Source organism: Garra rufa, chromosome 3, assembly GCF_049309525.1.
Source record: "Garra rufa chromosome 3, GarRuf1.0, whole genome shotgun sequence".
Lineage (NCBI taxonomy): Eukaryota > Metazoa > Chordata > Actinopteri > Cypriniformes > Cyprinidae > Garra > Garra rufa.
This window is the reverse complement of record NC_133363.1, coordinates 43,125,797-43,148,566: the sequence shown is the minus strand read 5'-3', so window position 1 is coordinate 43,148,566 and position 22,770 is coordinate 43,125,797. Positions and strand designations below refer to the sequence as shown.

Genomic DNA, 22,770 nt, shown 5'->3' with positions numbered 1-22,770 from the left:
ACATAATTCAGTGTCACTAAATTATTAGTACAATGACAAGTCACTGGAAAGCTTTGAAAAGTGACAACTATGTGGGAATCAATAGCAATAGACTGCTCTGTAATGGAGTGGATTATTTACTGTGATTTGGCCTTGATTTAATGGTCAGTAGAGCCGAGCACTGCTCCTGTACCTAGAGATGCTTGTGTGTTCAGAATGTTAATGAGACGGGTGACAGGTGGTTCAGTATTAAAGCAAAACCCAGGGTCAGATATTCTCATGTCTGCCAGCGTGCCAGCAGTCATCGATGCCCCCTGTCTCTGCTCCAGCCCCCTTCACTGAACTGCGGGACAGTTAGTTCGGACAGAACAATAAGAGGAGGACAGTGGTAAACTTGCTTAGAGGTCAAACTAAATATTGAGTTGAATTCTGAAACAAATTGGATTCTAAGATGAAGACTGTAGCACAATGACATTTAAAAACCCTAACAAACGCACATATAAACTTCTACCCTCTATAAAGCAGCTAGGCTTCAGTCACTGTATTGACTGAGATTCACGCTAAAGCTGTAAATACAGAAAGATTGGGGTTGTAAATATCTGCTGCTTTTGGTGTATTGGCATATGTAGACAGTTTATTAATTACATCAGGGTGAAGAGGAGACTGATGTCTCCTGTGAGCATGTGTTTTTCATAACTGCACTGTCTCTCAAATGTTTTTCCTAACCCTCCCTATCTTTTTCTTTCTTACATTTGCTCCTTCACCACAGGGGACTATATCCTTGAAGCCAAGCCAAAAGAGATCTCCGAGGCTCAGCGGCTGAACTACGAACAGGTAAAAGAAACAGCACTTTTGCTTGTGACTCGCAGAACACGAGTCTATTGAAGATAAACTATTTGTTTACATAGCTCTCTGTGTGTTTGTGTGATGGTGCAGCGTTAACACAGAGAACGAGGATAGAAAGGTGAGGTCTAAGGCTCTGACAGAGGAGAAAACATTAGGCAAGATTCATGTAGACACTTGTAGTTCTTGTAGTGAGCATTGCTTGGTTCTCTGTCATTAAACAGCCGGTTATTGTCTGTGGTATTACAGTGCCTTTAGGAAACAAGCTGTGGTAGTCATCTAGATCAGCACCCATCCATCCCAACAGGAAATAAGGACAAGAAAGCATGGAATTGCCATTGAATTAAAGGAATTGTGAGAACTGGTGCATTCCAGTCTGGATCCGACTGTTTATATAACGGCAGGAGTGAATATCATCATTGTGTTGCACTGAGAAAGAGTATGAGCCTCTCATAGAGTTGTGCACTCTACAGAATTTGACATGTAAGGAGATGGGGTCAAAGAGAGACGCCTCATTTTTCCTCACACGGTTCGTGGAATGCCTGACAGGGACCAATAAAGTGATGTTTTAGCCTTCTCCTTATTAGCCTGTGTAGACTATATACTGCTATGGTGTACCCCACAATGGCTACATCTACATCAATCCAGATACATTTGAAAATTGTGTTTTTGTTTTAACACTCTCTCCGTCCACACTAGCTTTTTCAAACGTTTTCCAAAAGTTTCTCATTCACACTAAAATGCCTCAAAAAAGCTCACTGAGACGAAATAGACATTAGAACATACATTATATGCTTTTAAACTAAAATGTATTAGTGTGGACAATGCCAAGTCTATAGAACAAAACTAGGTAAATAGATGTGACCCTGGACAACAAAACCAGTCATAAGGGTAAGTTTTTCTAAATAGAGATTTATATAACACATGGAAGCTGAATAAATAAGCTTTCCATTGATGTATTGTTTGTTAGGATAGGACAATATTTGGCCGATATACAACTATTCGAAAATCTGGAATATGAGGGAGCAAAAAAAAACAACTCAATACTGAGAAAATTGCTTTTAAAGTTTTTAGCAATGCATATTACTAATCAAAAATTAAGTTTTGTTATATTTACGGTAGGAAATTTACAAAATATGTTCATGGAACAGGATTTTTTCTTAATATCTTAATGATTTGGAAAATGAAAAATCTATCATTTTGACCCATATGATGTATTGCCACAAATATACCGTCTTCGTCTAAATAATGACTATTTGTCATTTTGCTTCTCAAGTAAATGTGTTTTAATTTAAGGATCTTGAGACATTTGCACTGAAAAACAAGAAAACGAAAGTGAAATGCAGAGGAAGAACATTACTTTTTTGCAGTATGATCAGAAGGTAAAAGGTATTTCAGTATTCTAGTGGTTTAGATCAGAGCAATTCTATTCTAAAGCTGTTTTTGTAACATATAAGTAATGGAGATTGGTTGGAAGGTGTCTGTTAAATTTTACTAATAACCAATTTGCATCATGACATTTTTGATTGTCATATGTGACCCTGGACACAAAACCAGTCTTAAGTAGCACAGGTATATTTGTAGCAATAGCCAAAAATACATTGTATGGGTCAAAACGTTTCTTTCATGCCAAAAAATTATTAGGATATTAAATAAAGATCATGTTCCGTGCACCCTCAGATTCCTGATTTTCAAATATTTGTATCTCGGCCAAATATTGTCCTATCCCAACAATACATATTTAAAGTGTAAATCACTGATGTCAGATCCCGTAACCATATTATTCTAGGGGGGAAAAAACATACATGACCATTCAAAATTTTAGGGTCAGTAAGTTTTTTTTTATATATAATACTTCTAATCCACATGTTTTCTGAAATGCTGTTTTTTTTTTACTTTCTGTTCTTGCTTTATTTTCCCCCAGTAAAATTAATTGCTAATAGTTTATTAAATAGTTTACACAATGTAATATTGTTAATTTGAGAGTATGTTAATTGCCATTATAATCTATTCATTTTGAAATATCTCACTTCCAAGCAGTTCAAAGTCGAGTCTATTTTTGTATGTGAGCTTGAGGATGTGAGGATTAAGATAGCAGTGTTTCTAATGCTCCCCAATGTGTGTTCTTGTTTATTGGAGTAGGTGGAGGCTGACTGAATTCTTGCTCCTTTCTTGCTCTTCCTTCTTCTGTATGAGATTTTGCTTTGTTCTTGTGTTTCGGTTTTTATAATGTAACTTATCCTCAAGAGCTTTTGTTATTGCCAAGACTGTTTCAGGTTTAGCTGAGCTTCATTCATGCTTGAATAATGCGGTTTCTCTAAACTGTAGGTCAGCTGACTATCTTCGGCCAGGCTCTGTGACAGTTAGTGAAGCGCTTTTTTGGCAGAGCAAGAGAGGAGCACGCACACACACACACATACACACAAAGGTCCGGAGGAACTTCATGGGGCCTGTCTGCTCTCTGTGTGTTGATCTTAGTGTGTTTAGCCTGTGCAAACAGTGCACAATAACATCGCTCAGGTTTGACTGTGTTTATCAGCTGTGTTCCAGTCTAATAGATGTTTTGATTGTATTAAAGCTTTTATAGCCATCTCAGCGAGTATCGCTGGACTGGAGCAAGTATAATAGAGCTGGAGAAAATGGGTCAGGGCAGTGGAGTGGTTCAGAAACGCTGGCAGGGGCACAGGGACAGAGCCGGGCCACACGCAGGCTGGGCGTGGGTGGGGGTTGGAACCGGTGCCAGGCCCAACAGGACTGAATGGGAGCTGTGGGTGGATGGGTCTTGGCTGATCTTTCAAACCTCAAACGCTCATCCGACCCCGGTGCCAGTTCTACACGCTCTCATCCACCCACAGGCCATCGGGTCAGCCTGTGCCACACTGATTCATCCTGGCCTGTGTTGCAGTAGAGCAGGGACTTATGACTCAGCGGTTTTCTGAAGGTGTCTAGTGTTGTTTTGGAAACATCATACTTTGGTATCGAGCTGTGAGATGATGACCTGTGTTATTCTGATCAGACTCAAGGTGAGACGAAGGCTGTGCTCACTCAGTGTTTGAAAATGGTTCTCTTGTTTTGAGTGCTAAATACAGTTTGGGTATCACAAAGTTCGACAGCTATCTAGAATGGAGTTCTGTTGATGTATTTTATACCACATATCTGAGATGTCCACACTAATACATTTTCGTTTGAAAACAAATCTTTTTCTCTCCGTTTTGGTAGGGATGCACCGATACGAATCGGCCGATCATGCTTGCGCATTTTGTCAGTAAAGCCGGTTCTGTAATCAGCGGTAAATGCCATCAGGTGCGTGATTTCACGTTGAGCCGTATATACTACACACAGCCGTTGTTTACCGACGAGCTGCGCAAATCAATGTTCATTATCAGTGTGAATGTGCGCAGCTCGTCAGTGAACAACGGCTGTGTGTAGTATATACGGCTCAACGTGAAATCACGCACCTGATGGCATTTACCGCTGATTACAGAACCGGCTTTACTGACAAAACGCGCAAGTGATCGGCCGATACGGATCGGTGCATCCCTACGTTTTGGCCTTCTGTCCACACTGAGATGGCGTTTTTTATCAGTGAAAACTGAGCTTTTTGAAAATGCTCTCCAAAGTGGATAAATTTTAAAAAACGCTGTGGACTATGAAAACGGAGGCTTTTGAAAGCGATGACGCATATTTAGTCATGTGATGCATATTGTACCAATAGATATCTATGTTTATACCGGTAATTGTGCCTGTTATGTGCTATCGACTGTCACACTGCTGCTAAAGATATTTACCTTGAACACTCTTCATATTACAGTCCTAAAATGATAACAGAAAATTTACTCACAGTTGCTGTCCTGACTCCTGCGGCAAAACATGAGGGCAGCTGCTTTTTAGATAAAATATGAATGATCCTGCCAGAATTGCTTGAAAATTTATTGTGTCTGTTCCATCTGTATAATATCAGTGAGTTTTTATGCATGCGCTGTAAGGCGAATTTAACGTTTTCCTATGTTTCAGTGTGGTTGAGAAACTTTTGGAAAAGGATAGTGTGGACGGAGAGCGTTTTAAAACGGAAACTCCATTTTCAAATGTATCCGGATCAATGTAGACTTAGACAAAAATTCTTCTTATTATTATCTATCACTATTGTTATAGGCATTACTCAAGATTATCACTAGAAAAGAACTGACTTCAGTTTATCTGATCTGATCTAGTTTACTCCAGAATTAAAATTCCCTGATAATTTATTCACCCCCCATGTCATCCCAGATATTCATGTCTTTCTTTCTTCAGCTGAAAAGAAATTAAGGCTTTTAAGGAAAACCTTCCAGGAATTTTCTCCATGTAATAGACTTCAATGGGGATCAATGGGTTGAGGGTCCAAATTGCAGTTTCAATGCATCTTCAAAGGGTTCTACACGATCCCAGCTGAGGAATAAGAGTCTTATCTAGCGAAACGATCAAATATTTTTATACTTTTTAACCACAAATGCTCATCTTGCACTTGCTCTGCGATGCACGTCTATGACTTCACGCATTATGTAATCACGTTGGAAAGGTCATGCATGGTTAGTTTGTCTGTGTACTTTGGTTCAGAAAGGTAGGGTAGGGTGAATAATGATTCTTGTTTCCTAAATTATCCACAGCTGGGTTTTTTTTTAGTGATAGTTGTTCATGAGTCCCTTGTTTGTCCTTTACAGTTAAACTGCCTGATGTTTTTCCTTTAGGTCCCACAAATTATTTGGTTTTGTTTATTTAAACTTTCTTCAACACTGACTATATGATTTTGAGGTCCATCTTTTCACACTGAGGACACCTGAGGGACTCATATGCAACTATTACAGAAGAGGGTTCAAATACACAAAAATGTTGAAAAACCAAAGAATTTTTGTGCAACCTGAAGGATTTTTCTGTAAAACAGCAGCCAGTTTAACTGTTAAGGACAAACAAGGGACTCATGAACAACTATCACCTAAACAAACAAAAACAGCTGTGGATCATTCAGGTAACAACACAGTATTAAGAATCAAGTGTATCTAATCTAGTGTATTTGAACAGGGTCGTTTTTTTAAAATCAACTATTATTTTTTTCTTAAGGACTATATATAAACGTATTTTATGTGAAATATCTTATTCAGGTCAGTACTAAATAAAAAATAACATGCTTTTTGTATAATCCCCCTTATATTTTGGTAAAATAATTAACATTTTGCAGATTCTGCAAGGTGTGTGTAAACTTTTGACTTTTTAATTTAAAATACTGTAATAGTATATAAATAATAGTAAAATAACACTGAATGCTATATTGACCAATCAGCTTCCAGAACTGGAACTATCCATTTTATGCATTTAAATAAATCCAGAAACCCACATACAAACTGACTAGGAATAAATTAAGTGAAAGTGCTAGAAAAAAAAACCTATACCAACAGAAAATGGCCAGGGCAGAAAGAGAGAGAGAAATGTCGTTTCATGGTTTATGATAATGTTGTTGTTACATGGCTGAGTTGTGTTACGAGCTCTAATCCCAACAACTGTCCGCACATGCTCATTTTGTGTGCTTTGACCGATCAACGTAACAGATGGTCATACTGTGAGTCCTTAAAAGTGAGAGCCGGACAGATTATTATTATCATAGGGTCTGGAACGTAATATCAAATACTGTTAAACTAGGCTGGAGTTTGTAGCTTTGCAGTGTCTTGTGTTTGTAAGCCTGCAGCTGTGCTTTTTTGAGAGTCTGTGGAGGGTCATTATGGTCAACACAAAAAGACAGGAAGTAAAGGAGGTGAACTCTGGTGTTTAGAGCCCTTTAGTCGCTGGTCTAGAGTTATGAGATTTTTCCTGCTCAGAGCAGTGTGACATTTTGCAGAAATGTGTGCATGTGTTGGAAAAATTGCTACTGTTCCCTTATTTTTTTGTATTTCTTTGCTCTCTCTTTTTCTAGAATATGAGTGATGCGATGGCAGTGCTACATAAACTGCAGACCGGTCTGGATGTAAACGTTAAGTTCACAGGTGTTCGGGTATTCGAATACACACCCGAGTGCATTGTCTTCGACCTGCTGGATATCCCACTCTACCACGGATGGCTGGTTGACCCACAGGTCAGCATCCTGATTCACAACCTTCTAGAAAAGCAAGTTCCACTGAAACATTTGTTGTCACCACATGATGTCATCATGATCATTTCAAAATCTTACTCTACACAGTTTCACAAATACATGATATGCACTGTGCAGTAAATAGCTTTAGTAAAAACAACAAAAAAATACATTAAAGTATTTACTTACAAAATTAAATTGCACTACCAGTCAAAAGTTTTTGAACGGTAAGATTTAAAAAAATAAAAATTCCCTTCTGTTCACCAAGCCTGCATTTATTTGATCCAAAGTACAGCAGAAAACAGTAATTTAAAAAAAATAGTTTTACTATTAAAAATAACTGTTTTCTATTTAAATATACTTTAAAATGTAATTTGTTACTGTGATTTCCAAGCTGAATTTTTTGCATGATTATACTCTAGTCGCATGATCCTTCAGAAATCATTCTATTATTTTGATTTGCTGCTCAAAAAACATTTTTTATTATTATTATCATTATTATTTTGAAAACAGGTGAGTAGAATTTTTTCAGGTTAATTTGATGAATAGAAAGTTCAGAAAAACAGCATTTATCTGCAATAATTTTTATTTAGCATATTGTGCAATGAGCGCAATGGTTTCACAAAGCTGTGTCAAGTTAAAAACAGCTCAGCTGTTAAAAATTTACTGTTGCATCGATTACGTAATGTACAAATTAAAATCATTTGCACATTTACACATTACATTGACACCCATTCTAAAAAAAATCACCTATGTGGAACGTTAACATTCCTGCTGATATTTTGACCGGCATATTGTCTGTCTTTGTTTTTATCATGTTGTCTGTAGATGGCTGATATAGTTAAGGCAGTGGGGAACTGTAGCTATAACCAGTTGGTAGAGAAGATAATCAGTTGTAAGCAGTCAGACAACAGCGAGCTGGCCGGAGAAGGTGGGTATTCACTGTTTTTATCTTTTATCTGTCTTTTCCTCCTTTTCCTTTCACACATGCATGCAGGCTGCTTCTTAAAGAAGGCAAGTGCTCATATGTAGCTTAATTCACTGTCTTAAAAAAGTTTTGAGTTCTTTGCCAGGCTCCTGTGCATTTGGATGTTTTATTGCCTTGTACACATTAATCCATGTCCTGCATAGTGTTTTCCCCATTGCATCATGCAAATAAACAACTATCAGAGTAGGGCTGGGTATTGTGACCAATTCGGCGATTCGATTTCGTTTCTTATTTTTATGGTTTCAATTCGATTCGATTCGATTTCAATTCGATTCGATGTCAATTAGCTATCAATATTTCATTTAAAATGTTAGTTTTGCAGACATGGGATCCATATTTTGATATAAATGCTGGTAACTGAAACTCTCCTACTTAAGTTTATTACTGAAATACACATCTACATTAATAATAGGGTGCACACAGTTGTTTATTTTAAACAACTTTTTTAGTGGAGCAATTCGAAAGATGGTGACACCTTCAGGACGAGAGGTGAATATTCATATCCTCTTACGTGAAGCACGCGCATTAAGAATTTATTGTTGCGTTAAACTGAAGATCGATTAAAATCGGAGAATCGATATTTTTTTACCCAGCCCTATATCAGAGTGTTTTAGATTCATTTAAGCACCCTCCTTTTCACAGTTTTTAATCTGAAACATTCTCTCCCTCTCTGTGTGTTTGTGTCTAAATATATCTCCCTTGCCATCTTTTTTTGCTCTTTCTGTAAGCGTCTATCTTTTCTGTCTCTGTTTCTCTGTCTTTTCTGTCTCTCCTGCTGATTGTCAGCCTCTGCCACTCACAACTTTTTCCTTGTACCAGCATATGTGAGTCTGTTTCTGTCGGGCTGTGTGATTTTTTTTGTGTCGTAGTTTCAGACTGTGTGTTTAAAAGCTTACCTCAACATTTTTTTTCTTCATTTATTTACTCTTATGTTGTTCTAGACCTGTATGATTTACATTCTGGAGAAATGTAAAGTTACAGTGAATGGGGGCTGAGACTTTAACACTTTGAAAAAGACATACAATTATTTCATATGACTCAAAGTCTTCTGAAGTCATATGATAGCTTTGTGTGAGAGAGACAGAAATTCAAGTCTTTATTCACTGATAATTGCCACCTCTGGTGGACTGTCATCGTGAATGAATCATTCAGAGCAGTTTTGTGAACTGAATCAACCGATTCATTGAAAAGATTAAACTCAAAGGATTTACTTGTTTACAAATCGGACATTTTGTGCACTAAGAAGAGCTAAGGCGGATGATAAAGGGATAGTTCCCCTAAAAATGAAAATTCTGTCATTAATTACTCACCCTCATGTCATTCCAAACCCGTAAGACCTTTGTTCATCTACGGAACACAAATTAAGATATTTTTGATGAAATCCGAGAGCTTTCTGACCCTGCATAGACAGCAACGCAACTGACACGTTCAAGGCCCAGGAAGGTAGTAAGAACATCGATAAAATAGTCCATGTGACATTAGTGGTTCAACCTTAATTTTATGATGCTACGAGAATTATTTTTGTGCACAAAGAAAACAAAAACAACTTTATTCAACAATTTCTTCTCTTCCATGTCAGTCTTCGACGTGCGTTCATGAGAGTATCACAACGGGTGCGAGTGGTGCTGTTGACGCAAAGCAGGTGAAGAGAAGAAATTGTTAAATATGAGAGAGTTTTCTCTTAGCTTCATAAAATTAAGTTTGAACCACTATAGTCACATTAACTATTTTAACAAGGTCCTTACTACCTTTCTGGGCCTTGAACATGTCAGTTGTGTTGCTGTCTATGCAGTGTCAGAAAGCTCTCGGATTTCATCAAAAATATCTTAACTTGTGTTCCAAAGATGAACGAAGATCTTATGGGTTTGGAACAACATGAAAGTGATTAATTAATGACAGAATTTTCATTTAAGATTTTACATGAAATAAATTGTGTTTGTATTGTATTGTGTTTCAGAAGTATTGTATTGTGTTTCAGTTTCGTCTCACACTGGCTTTTTCTTTCCCAGGTTTTGTGGCAGAGCAGTTTCTGAACAGCACAGCGACTCAGCTAACATACCACGGCCTGTGTGAACTCACTTCTACCGTACAAGAGGGAGAACTGTGCGTCTTCTTCAGGAACAATCACTTCAGCACCATGACCAAATTTAAGGTGTGTTGACATTAAAGTGTATTTGAGATGTTGGATGCTGAAATACAGCTTAGTGCTGCTGTAAATAAGCGCTCCAGTAAGCAAGTAAATGTGGTACATTTGTCTACAGAGGGATGCTGTATGTTGGTGCCTCCCAGTGGCCAAAACAGAACTTTAAAATGCTATTGAGAAGGCTATAGGAATGGGGTAATTCTGATTTTTGTAAGCTTTTTAATCTGAATTTTTTTAAGATTTGGTGAATGTGAAAGTCACTTAGAACTTTAATGGTTTTGAATGTTGACTTTCCATGTAACCCTCAACTGTCTTATCAGGGAGGCTGTAAAGCCTCTGTGTGTTATCTAAAGGAAAATGAGCCTCTCTGTAACAGCAGGACACACTTCACCCAGAGATAAAACTCTTCCATGATCCTCATGTACACACTTCAGAACATGACACCACTGCTGCTCGGTCTGGGAGTGTTGAAAGATTGATGGACGAGAGGTCGCTGCATGTTTTTATAAATGCTCTCTCTGTGTTCTTCAGGCCCAGCTGTACCTGCTGGTGACAGATCAGGGGTTTCTCACTGAGGAGAAGGTGGTTTGGGAAAGTCTGCATAATGTCGATGGAGATGGAAACTTCTGTGACTCAGAGTTTTATCTGAGGCCACCCTCTGACCCGGAAACTGTGTACCGTGGTCAGCAAGACCAGATCGATCAGGTCAGAACTAGTAACTTCTCAGGAGTGCTCAGTGCCATTCAGTCATAAATGCTGAGTATGGTAGTTGCCTTTATGATTAAAGCTCATGCAGTCGCATGGAGTTGTGACTAGGGATGCACCGAATATTCGGCCACCGAAAATTTTCGGCCGAAAATGGCCCAAAAGTGCATTTTCGGTTTTCGGCCGAAAGACTTTTATCACCGAAAGAACACGGCCGAAACAGTATGTTGACACAAACAGAAACTGCAGCCTGCACGTGCTTGTCTGAAGCAACACATCTGCGGTGTGAACGTATTTCAGTATATCTGAGAAAGACCCACAGATAGCGATTTGCAAAACTTGTAAAGCCGAAATTTCAAGAGGGGGTGTGTCTGCAGTCGTGCACGCAGCGATGAGAGCAGAGACCGGCGCATTGCACGCAGACAGATGTAGCTTTCAGTGAGTGAAAAACAATGGCTTTACTGTATGTTGGTGTTACGTCGCAATATTTTAAAAATATGTCTTTTCTATATACTGTATTTTTATAAATATTTATGTTTTAAACCATGGAGGTGAGCCAATGGATATCACACAAGCAACGTGAAAACTGAGAGAGACGATGCCCAGTCCATGCTGACAGGGATAATGTCTGCACGCTGCCAGATATTAAAGTGAAAGAAGATGTTGCATATGTTAAAGTGAAAGTAAAAAGTAAAAACTTTCAGCATCTGACGTGCATTCTCTCAGAGACAATGAGAGACGATTAAACTTCATATGCTGATATTAATTTAGTCCCCTAATATTTTTCGTGTGCCACGAACATGGTGGGGAAAAAATAATAAAAAGAAACGTATTTTGTGTAAGGTTTGTTTTTGAAAGTCGGTTCTTGAATTAAAGCTCTTAATTTTCATTGATGACTGCAGTGTTATTAGGGGTTAAGAAAGTCTTAATTCTGATTTCAGGTGATCTTAAATGTGGGGACTGAAAGACAAGAATTGCGATGAAACTTCAAAAGGCTATCCATTGAATAAATATGAGTGCTGCACGGATCCACAAGATAATGTGTTATAAAAATGTAAACAATTAAACAGTTTAAACAAAGGCAGTAAAATATATGTATATTTTATTTAAGTAATATAATACTTGATAATAATTGTTTAAATTAATATAATTGATTTATTCTTTGAAACTTTAATATTAATTTATGCAATTACAGTGCCTTGATTTTAGTAAGATTAGTACACAGTCATAGCAATGCAATGGTACTAATAATTGGCATAATTCTTTCGGTGTTTCGGTTTTCGGTTTCGGTGCATCCCTAGTTGTGACTGTAATTTAATTCATATACACTACCATTCAAAAGTTTGGGGTCAGGAAATTTGTTTTAAAGATATTAATACTTTTATTCAGTAAGAATACATTGAATGGACAGTTCACCCAAAAATGAAAATTCTGTCATTAATTACTCTGTAACCTGTAAGACATTTTTCATTTTAAGAAATATAATATGACACAAATGAAGATATGTTTTTATGAAATCCAAGAGCTTTCTGACAGTATAGACAGCAAGGGTAATTACCATTTCATCAAAAATGTCTTAATATGTTTTTCTGAAGATGAACGAAGGTCTCATGGGTTTGGAACGACATGAGGGTGAGTAATTAATGACAGAATGTTTTTTTTTTTTTTTTTTTTGATTGAACTGTCCCTTTAAATTGTTCCTATGATTCTGAATAACATGAACTTACTTAAACATTTAAGTTCCTGATTTTTTTATTTGTGGTATTAAAGTAATCACTCAACCCTATCTTTAAGAAATATTGTCTGTGTAACAAACGGGGTGACTGAGTCATTTTATTTCGGTCACAGTGACCCTCAGGTAACGCAAAGCTCTGTAGACTGATATTACAGTGAGCCATGAATGTTGACACTTGAGACGCAGCCAGTCTCTGTGAAAGTGCAGTTTATCTATATTGGGCTTTGTAGCGCACTGCTGTCCTCTAGCACTAATTCTGCTCCGCTGCCCGCTGAAAAATCTCTTCAATTATTGATGTTAAAAGCTCCCCAACCCTTCTTCCAGCTCTGTGTAACCCTCCCTCTGTGCCTTTGGGATTCTTTAATGCCTGATGACCGGACAAAAGTGTCTCACGTGACACTGATCCTTTGTTTCTCTGTCTCTCTTCTGCTCTGGTATTGGGTGTTTAATAATGAAGTGTCTGTATGAGTGAAGGGCTGAGAGATCACTGTTCTCTAAAAGTCAGTCTTTACTCTAAAACAGTCATTGTAGTGCTGTGTCGTGGGGTCAGTTAGCAAGCTAAATGATCAATTCATGGGCAAACTGTCAGGATATGCATGATGTACTGTTCTTTTTCATGAAGTATTATGTAAGCTCCTCACTACTGTAAGGATTTAGGGTAAGCTATAATATAATGTTCTACAGAAAGAACATTATGTTCTAAAGCTGTATGATTTATATTTTGTGGAAGAGTTTAGGCTGCACTTTATTATTCAATATACAGTTGAAGTCAAAAGTTTGAACACACCTTGCAGAATCTGCAAAATGTTAATTATTTACCAAAATAAGAGGGATCATGCATGTTATTGTTTATTTAGTACTGACCTGAATAAAAAAAAAAATCACATAGAAGATATTTACATATAGTCCACAAGAGAAATAATAGTTGAATTTATAAAAATGACCCTGTTCAAAAGATTACATACACTTAATTCTTAATGCTGCGTTGTTACCATGATCCACAGACCACAGCTGTGTTTTTTTTTTTTTTTTTGATAGTTCATGAGTCCCTTGCTTGACCTTTACAGATAAACTGCCCGTTGTTCTTTAGAAAAATCCTTTAGGTCCCACAAATTATTTGGTTATCCAGCAATTTTGTATATTTAAACCCTTTCCAATAATGTCTGTATGATTTTGAAAGCCATCTTTTCACACTGAGGACAACTGAGGGACTCATGCAACTATTACAGAAGGAAGAACTCACTGATGCTTCAGAAGAAAAAAAACAATGCATTAAGAGCTGGGGGTGAAAACATTTGGACAGATTGAAGATGTGTACATTATTCTTATTTTGCCTAAATATTACATTTTTTCATTTAGTACTGCCCTTCAGAAGCTACAGAAGATACATGTTTTCCAGAAGACAAATTAAGTTAAATTTACCCTGATCTTCAAATTCAGAAAGTTTTCACCCTCGGCTCTAATGCATTGTTTTTTCTTCTGGAGCATCAATGAGTGTTTGAACCTTCTGTGATAGTTGCATATGAGTCTCTCAGTTGTCCTTAGTGTGAAAAGATGGATCTCAAAATCATACAGTCATTGTTGGTGAAATTCAGAAAGAACACATTAAATTGATCAAAGGTGACTGCAAAGTATAGCAATTTATATAATAAGCTCCTAAAAGTAATATAAAAGTAGTCTATATATATTATTGCCTTAAACATTAATCCAATATCTCAATAAACACAAATAAATTGTGTTTACTGGGGAAACTGAGTAGATGTTGATCATTTTAATTTTCCCCTTTGTATGTGTAGGACTACCTGATGGCGCTGTCTCTGCAGCAGGAACAGCAGGCCTCAGACCTGGGTTGGGAACAGATCCCGGAAGGCATCAGTGATCTAGAGCTGGCCAAGAAACTGCAGGAGGAGGAGGACCGCAGAGCGTCACAGTACTACCAGGAGCAGGAACAGGCACAGGCAGCAGCAGCAGCGGCTGCGCAGGCACAGGTGAGTTAACAAGCTGCAGACAAGACAAACACTTAATATCCTCACATTTACCATTTTACAAAATCTCAGTTTATATTACACTTTGATCAGTCTGACATAACATCAGATAAATGTCATGGTGCTCCAGACCTGATAGGGGCAGCTGAAAGGCTGTTGCATTAGTTGTGTACGAGGACAAATAAGACCTAACAAATCATAAACGTATAAATTTGTGATGAAACGACAAATCTGTTCAGAAATTTTTGGTGAAATCCAAGAGCTTTCTGGCCCTGCATAGACAGCAACGGTATAGGGTTGGGTATCGTTTGGGGGTTTTTTGATACCGGTGCCAAATTGATACTTTTAAAACGGTACCAGTGCCTGAACCGATACTTTTAAAAAAAGCCACAAACTGGTGGAGGACACAAGAATATAATTTTTATTGAACAAAAAAGTTCTTTAAATTGAACAATGTATTAAAAGTTTAAAGTATACATTGATATTTAAGTAAATACAAAACACAACAACAATTAAACCTAAGCCACCTAACCCAACTACAATAATTTAACAGCTTCAAATTTTAGCAATTCTGTTGCAGAAAAATTTGCTTATTTGCCTTCTCTGAAAAAAGAGACACCTCTCCTGACTTATTGCATGTCCTGGTATAACTGAGGCAGGGGTGCGATTTGTGAAAAAAGTAGAGGGGGGATGCTTTTAAAAACTTTCTCTTCCCATAGGAGGAGGTTGACCAAACTGTTAGTGTAATCTGTTAACAACGCACATTATATACCCGGATTTTTAAGGCAAGAACCAGATAATGAGTGTCACGTCATGAAATGTTTTTAATACGAAAATGTGATGACAATTTAATAAAAACATAGTAAGTTAGGCCTATTAATTGTAATGATTTTATTTCAAACAATGAATAAATTATATAGAGAAAGTGTGCAGAGTATCAACAGAGCTTTTTGAAACTATTTGAAACTATTTACGAATTAGTAAACCACTGCATCGCAAAATGATTCAGTTTCGAAGTGCTCCAATCGGATCGCGAATCATTTGATGCAGAATGAATCCCAGCTGATGTACGCAAACTGTCAAACATGGTGCATCCCTCTGCTTTCAAGTTTAGTCCATGTGCCCTCAAATGTTTCATTAGGTTTGATGTTTCCCCCTTTACACGCAACATTTGCTTCACATCGCGGTGTCTGAATCATTTCTTGTGAACTATAGCCACACTTTAGAACGTTTAGTTTTTGGCATTTTAAGTTGTGTGTTTAATGTAGCTAGCTAAGCTAACAGCAGAACACCTGCTGCAGTCAGAGCAAGTGTAATTTCTACATTCACGCGCTTCTCGAATGGTCTCATTTCCAAATGTAAAAATGGACAGTAATTACAAAGACTGATTGGATCTTGGATTTGTATCATCAAAGCTTTCCGACGTTCACGTAAGTTTTCTCATTCAGGAAATAATTTTTCTGATCATTCTGACACCCCATGAATGCAGTATTTATATTTAACTAGCGATCGTGCCTGTTGATATATCAGTGCTTCGTACATCTGTGTCATAGCACCAGAAGACAATTATTTCAATCGACTGTTCAGGCATATACATGGCACCGAAATGAGGCACGGAAATTCGCGTTCTGATTCGGTCCGGTACATACCGGTCATATGGGTACCGGTGATGTATTGGCACCGGGTTTCGGTACCCAACCCCACAACGGTAGTCCCACATTCAAGGCCCAGAAAGGTAGTAAGGACATTGTTAAAAAAAATTAAAATTTTTGTTGAAATCTTAGATTTCATCAAAGATATCCTAATTTGTGATCCAAAGATGAGCGATGGTCTTAAAGTAGACTAAATGAATGGAAAAGTTTGGCAAATGTCATCAAAGGTTTGTCGTGTCAATTGAATATCAAATTTAGACATTTTTTCTTTATTAAACATTATTAATGGGTGAATCATTTACAGTAAAGGTTCTTCCAAACTAAGTCTGAAATTTTCTCACATTAAAAAAATATATTCGAAATAAATACAATCTCATGTTATGTTTCGTCCGTCATAAAAAAAATCAGAGCAATTAGATTTTCTGCATTTTTTGCATCTGTAGCAAGCATTTTAAGAGGTGTTTTCACAATTCAGAGAAATGTGTGCTTATCTTTGTAATATGTGACTCCAGTATCACTAGCAAAGCATCAAACTGAGTCATTGACATCCTGATGTAAACTTTGAATCACTTGGGATAATCCCACAGTTCCTTGATAATGAGGTGAAACTCTCCTTCCTCTCTATTCAATCTCAGGTTTGGATGGGTCTAATATTTCTTCAACAAACTCATCTTCACTGCTTCAAGACTCTATTTTGCATTGTTTTGTGAATTTGAAAAATTGATCGCAACCTGTACGCTTTTTTAGTAGCTGTGGTCATAGTATCAGTATTTTGCAGGTAAAAATGGCAACAGTGCCAGTAGCTCACCAAGTGCAACCATTTTAAGTCATAATGGTGCCCCCCATAGTCCAAAATATGTATAAAACGATATGGATTTTTTAAATAACATAAATTTTTCATGGGTTTTCCACTACATATTTTCGTAAGAGACATCATTTACGTTATATTAAGCCATACAAGTCTTAATGCCCAGGGTTCCCTTTAAAGAGATTAAAATAAGAGGTTAATTTGTTCCTCTCCTATCAGGGACAACAACCAGCAGTGGGTGCCGACCAGGTGGATAGAGCAGCAGCTGCTGGAGCCTCAGCGGGGGGAGCCACGGCTTCTCCAAGCCCAGGAAAACAGCCCTCAACGGGGGAACGCAAACCCAAGAAGGAAGCCAAGGACAAAGACAAATGCATCTTGTTGTAACAGCAGTGGACTCTACGTGGAGTGCGAAACAGGCAGCAGTTTAATTCCAGTGGCTCTGCAATGCATCTCCCAGCATGAGGTGGAGAAAGAATAGGCAACGGAGATGAAGTGTGACAGACGGAGAGGACTTGCCATTCTCAAGCCACTTGTGCCTGACTTTAACCCTCGGAGTTCTGAAGATGCAGACAAGAAGAGAGGGTTGTCACTACAAGGACTATCACTACATCTTTCGTAGAGCTGGCCAAATGTTCTCAGCAGGAAAACCACTGCAGTGCACTATATTTGTGTGGGGTCACCAGGGAGGGTGGTTTTTTTGTAGTAAAACAAGGTAATGTACACATAGCACTAGGCAAAAAAGTCCCAACGTCCTCCAAAAAAGAAAAAACAAATGGAAAAAAAAAACATGGCACCACTTTATTATTATACAAAGCAATTTCTTTTTTTGTGGATTTCCGTTATTGCTGTTGTTTATAAGCTATTTTATACAAGTTTACCCGTATATATGCATATGTAGATTTGTTGTATTGGTCAGTTTCTATTGTTTGACTGAAGGACATTTGAGATCTTTTAACGAATGGCCGTTCACACGAGCAGGTAGCAAGCCAACCGGTCGCTTGGCAAAGGTGATGTCTCAGGACATGATGTAGACCACCGTAGTTTTTTGCCTGGCAGTTTGATGCCAAATTTTTCATTGTTGATATTGTAGAAGAGACCTCAATTTTAGAGTGAAATCTTGATGAAACAAATGCATTCAAAAAGGGTTTCCTTATTAGGCAGTTGAAATTAGATGCATCTACAAAGAATGATTTTTGCCAGTAGGACTTAACTGTTAATATCAGTGAACAACTGACACTACCATTCATGTAAATAGCTTTAAAATATCAAAATCAGTAGGTTATATAAAAAAATACGGCCAAGTTTTGCTTTGCCCCTCCCCTTTTACCTTTCAGCCAAATGTCTGGTTCATATTTGCCTTATAAGATGAAGTATACAAGTAGGATCATTGTCCATGAAATTTGGCATTGCTTGATGAACCACAGTGTTATTTGCCCAAAAGCCGAATGGTTCTTGTAAAGAAATAATGGTTTGTTTTTTGTCAAGCTAGTGGTCGCCCGATATCAGTTTTACAAAGAGCCAATGTCGATAGTGAAAAATAGAGAGGAGGTTGGCCGATTCCTGATAGAAATAAGAAGAGATGTAAAACTATTAATTGGCCAAGTGTACACTAATCGCCCAATGGCGATAGACTGAAAATGGCTGAACACTGGCCGAATAAACTAGCTGACTGATATATATCAGTCTATTGCTAGGTCTAGCTATAATTTTCACACTCTTTCATGTACATTGTACATACTCATATACACTAAATGGATGTAAGGTAGAAAAGGATAACTCAAGCCCATTCTGTTCCAGTGCTGCCTCCTGAGAGACAAGGTCTTTTCTATCCAAACATTCCAGCTAAATGCCTTGAACTGAGCATTGTACTGAGCTTTCGACTCAGAGAAGCACTAACCTTGGGCTGTTTTACCTGTTGTTCTGCTCTCGCAATGCAAGAATGATCAACTCCTGCATGTAGACGAGCTCATGGCGGTGTAGTCGTCGAACAGACAGTTTGCCCGTGGTTACGTGGGAGCACAGCACATGCTGTATATGCTAGTCGTGGGCTGGAGCTGTTCATTTGACGTTTGGCCCCTCAGTGGCCAATACTCTCTGTATATAAAAAGCCTTACAATATTTACAGTATCTTTTATACCGACAAAAATAGGTGAGAGACAAGACTGAGACAATCTGTAGACCTTACCATAGACAGAAAACCGCACAGGCCTTCACAGAAGGAGCATATCCATGAGTGTCTTGCAAACAGTTTGACGTGTGTTAGCTTCCTTGGTAACGGATATAGGTTCAAGCTAATGTAAACAGGGTTTTATTTAAAATAGTCCACTTTGTTAAGGGTTGTTCACACCAGAACCATTAAAAAAGAGAGTTGCGTAACGTTAACTCCTTTAGACTTTAAAAGGAAGCGGGAATGTGGAATTACGTTAACACATGCAGTTGGACAACCAAGAGTTCCAAACACAATTTCCAGCAATATAACCCCATACATTTCAGTGTGTCTGAAGCACATTCTATGGTAACTTGGTAAAAACGACTGCATTTTTGGACATTTCAATGTTTATCGTTCGATAATATCTAGTTAAATTCTAATATAGTCTACGCTGTGTGAGCGATCACCAATCCCTCCAAAATTAAGGTTACTATAAATATAGTCAATGTAATAACATTATGAGTTAATAATTACCGAATATTGCTGCAAATATGGTCGCTGCTGCTAACTGTCCCGCCTAAACCCATTCATACAGGTTCATAGCGCCAGTTTGTTTGAAACTACTGCAAGCTACGTGAACCGTGCGATCATGGTTTGTCGAAACTCTTTTCTTAACGGCTCTGGTTCACACCAAGAACGATAACTATATAGACCTTAGTCAGAGTAGCACCATTTATTAATTTTTTAGGTCGTTAGGCTGTACCACCTGACCACTGCAGATTCATTTAGCTGTTGGTAGTGATATGAAACACATAATTCCTCAGTAACGGCTCAGTGTAGCACTTCACGTGTTGTCATCTCGAAATTTCGGTGAATACGACATGGCGTAGACGCAGCAGAAACACAGGCGATCAATAGATTGTACTGTTGTTTAACAACATACACAGTGTTTAGCTGACGAAACGTCTTTCCGGAAAAAAATATGTTCAAAAATGTTATAAAGTCATTTCTAGAACCTTTGTGCGTGCCATTGTAAAGACTAAAGGTCCTTGCACACTGAGTCTGTAATTCTTGTCCCAAATTTGCATACATAAAAAATAAATACGACCTCACCTTGTGTTAATTATGCCGCGTTCCAGGCAACCAGTTAGCCGTGTTTTTCCAACCTTCTATCCGTGAAAGTTCACTGGAACGGCAGTCAAACCCCTGACTTCCCACCCCTGAACTCGTACTAGATCGACCCAGTTCCGAGCTCTGAGGTAACATAGCCCGCGAAACAACGTCAGCCCCTACGGGTGCGGTGTTTATGCAAGTGGTACACGGTGGAAAAAATAGACTTTAGGACAATATAACGTTGCAATCAAATTAATAATAATATAAAAATAATAAATGCGTCCAGGCAGTTTGGCCCGACTTGCCCGGAACGCTACAAAGTCGTGAGTCCTGGTTTGAAGTCATGATTTACGGCTCAAAAACCTGCCTGGAATGCAGCACATTATTTTTAACGTGTGAAAATTTTGGACCTTGAGTCAGAAATTTTCGTATGCGTTTTTTTATATTCATCAAAGTTTGTCATGCACAAAACCTCAAAACAGAAAATTGAACCAGATCCGATTTTGTTCTATGACGGATTTAAGTTTCGGAGGCAGTGTGTAAACATGTTTTTTAATGTGCAAAAATTTCGGACGAGATTTTCTGACTGTGTGCAAGGGCCTTAAGTCCATCACTCACTCGTTTTCATAGGCGTTAAGTTAAATTCAATATGGTGTGTATGCATCCACCCCAACACGTTTATTATAAGTTTTCATTGTTCATCAGCTGAAAAGAAATTATTGTTCTGAAATTATTCCAACGATATCGTTCCTCTGTGGAATACGCATTTCTAACACAATTTAGCAACACTTATAAAAACTTAAAAGTTGTCGTCCTTGATATGAACAGCCCTATAAACTTTATAGTTCTAACAACCATTTCAACCCCAAATTATTGGGCTTTTAAGAGAAATCGTAACTATTTATTAGTTGTTACCTGAGGTAAATTAGTTGGCATACTAATAGTGTTCAGCTGTAAAATGCACACTAGTCTGTGTTAGTCATGTTCTTATCATTCCCTAGAAGGTACACTATAATAACTAGGGTTAAGGTTAGGTTTCACACTACACAAACTAGATTTACACTGATAATGCCTCAGCAACTGGTGTCGTACGCTAGGAAGCACAAGCTAGTCACTATAGAGTTGGGAGAGAGATGTCTTATAGGGTTTGTACTAGGGTTGGTGGGGTGAAATCAAACACAGGAGAACAAACATTTCATTCAGTTAACAAGCTGACACTTGGTTTCAGATTCAAACACTTCCTCAACTGTTACACTTGCAGGTCAGGTTCAATATGGACATTCCAAGGTGCTTTTTGAATAGTGGCATGTCTGACAAAGGAGTGATTAAAGATAATGTGCAACAGACTTCTCCAGCACACACACACATAATATGTACCCACTGTGCATTAGCTTATGTTGTTTGTATTGATTGCCAATAACTTTATTCTTCTGTAATGTGCTTCAGCTTTAACCATTTGCTTCTAAAATGATCTTGTTAATTGCAAACATGTAAATTGTCATTGTTAGTGGGATACATACTGAAATGTCATATTTATAGTAGGGGGGAAAAGTGGAGTTCGTGGGTGCAATCTGCTTAAAGTAAACAGAAAGCCCATTTCAAAGAGTAAATAGATGGAAAATGGCTTGAAACTGTTTTAATATATTTAGCTAAAGCTACTTTTGATCTCCAAATAATATTGGTAAATATTCCAAGGCCTTGTCTGCTTAGTTGGCCATTGGTGTACAGCACCCATTGAAGCTCCATTTTAGTTCTTATGCACTGTTACATTGAATGCACTAGATGAGAAATATACCTCTTTTTATACAAAATTAGAACCTGATTCATAACACTCAATAAATTTCATTTTTGCAATAAGGCTTATACTTATGGAGCTTAAAGTACTGAACATAATACTTTCTAATGGTTCAGTTTCACTCTAAATGCTGCCATTTAGATGCTATGTTCCTTGCCCTTCCAAAAAGGAAATGTTTGCAAGACTTCTCATGAATATAATTTGATGTTTCATATCCTAGTGCCATCAAACGATATGGGAATGAAAGCAACAATGATGAGAGAGCTTATGACTGGGTTGATAGGGCATTAACAAGGGTGATCCAAACTATAACTGATATTAAAATGCCACACATGCTTTCTGCCAATGATGGGAACTGGAAAGTTTTCTCCTGGTGCATTTGTCTTGTCAATTTTACCGGGTCAGTCCATAATGGAAATGCAGTTGTGATGCATGTTTAACAGCTAATACAACATTTTAAGAAACAGTCCCATTACAATTTCTATTTTATATCCTTTATACGTGTATATTTACACAAAACATTTTAACTTAGCAAAAGGAAAAATGACAAAAAAAATCAGGATATTATAAGGGTCAACCTTCCATTGTGTGTAAGGTTCATTAATGACCAAAAACATTTATGTAGCCCAACAGTGTCAAAAAGTAGATGGACAACTTTTCTGTAACAAATGCCTTAGACGAGGGACAAAATGTCTGATTAAAGAAAATCTGATCCGTGAGTCTGTCTGCTTCTTCTGATTGTCATTCACAGTCTTCAACTGCAGATTTACTAAGGTTT

General features: G+C 37.7%; 1 protein-coding gene across 1 annotated transcript in view; it reads left to right on the top strand.

Moving 5' to 3' along the window:
- mindy2 (MINDY lysine 48 deubiquitinase 2) overlaps positions 1-22,711 on the top strand; it is a 34,402-nt gene extending 11,691 nt beyond the window's left edge. Inside the window, exons 3-9 of the mRNA XM_073836205.1 lie at positions 749-813; positions 6,764-6,922; positions 7,748-7,850; positions 9,917-10,059; positions 10,582-10,755; positions 14,287-14,478; positions 17,155-22,711. Of these exons, the coding sequence (XP_073692306.1) occupies positions 749-813; positions 6,764-6,922; positions 7,748-7,850; positions 9,917-10,059; positions 10,582-10,755; positions 14,287-14,478; positions 17,155-17,319 (1,001 nt within the window). The 3' untranslated portion in view covers positions 17,320-22,711. The remainder of the gene's footprint in view (positions 1-748; positions 814-6,763; positions 6,923-7,747; positions 7,851-9,916; positions 10,060-10,581; positions 10,756-14,286; positions 14,479-17,154) is intronic.
- The last annotated feature ends 59 nt before the right edge of the window (positions 22,712-22,770 follow it).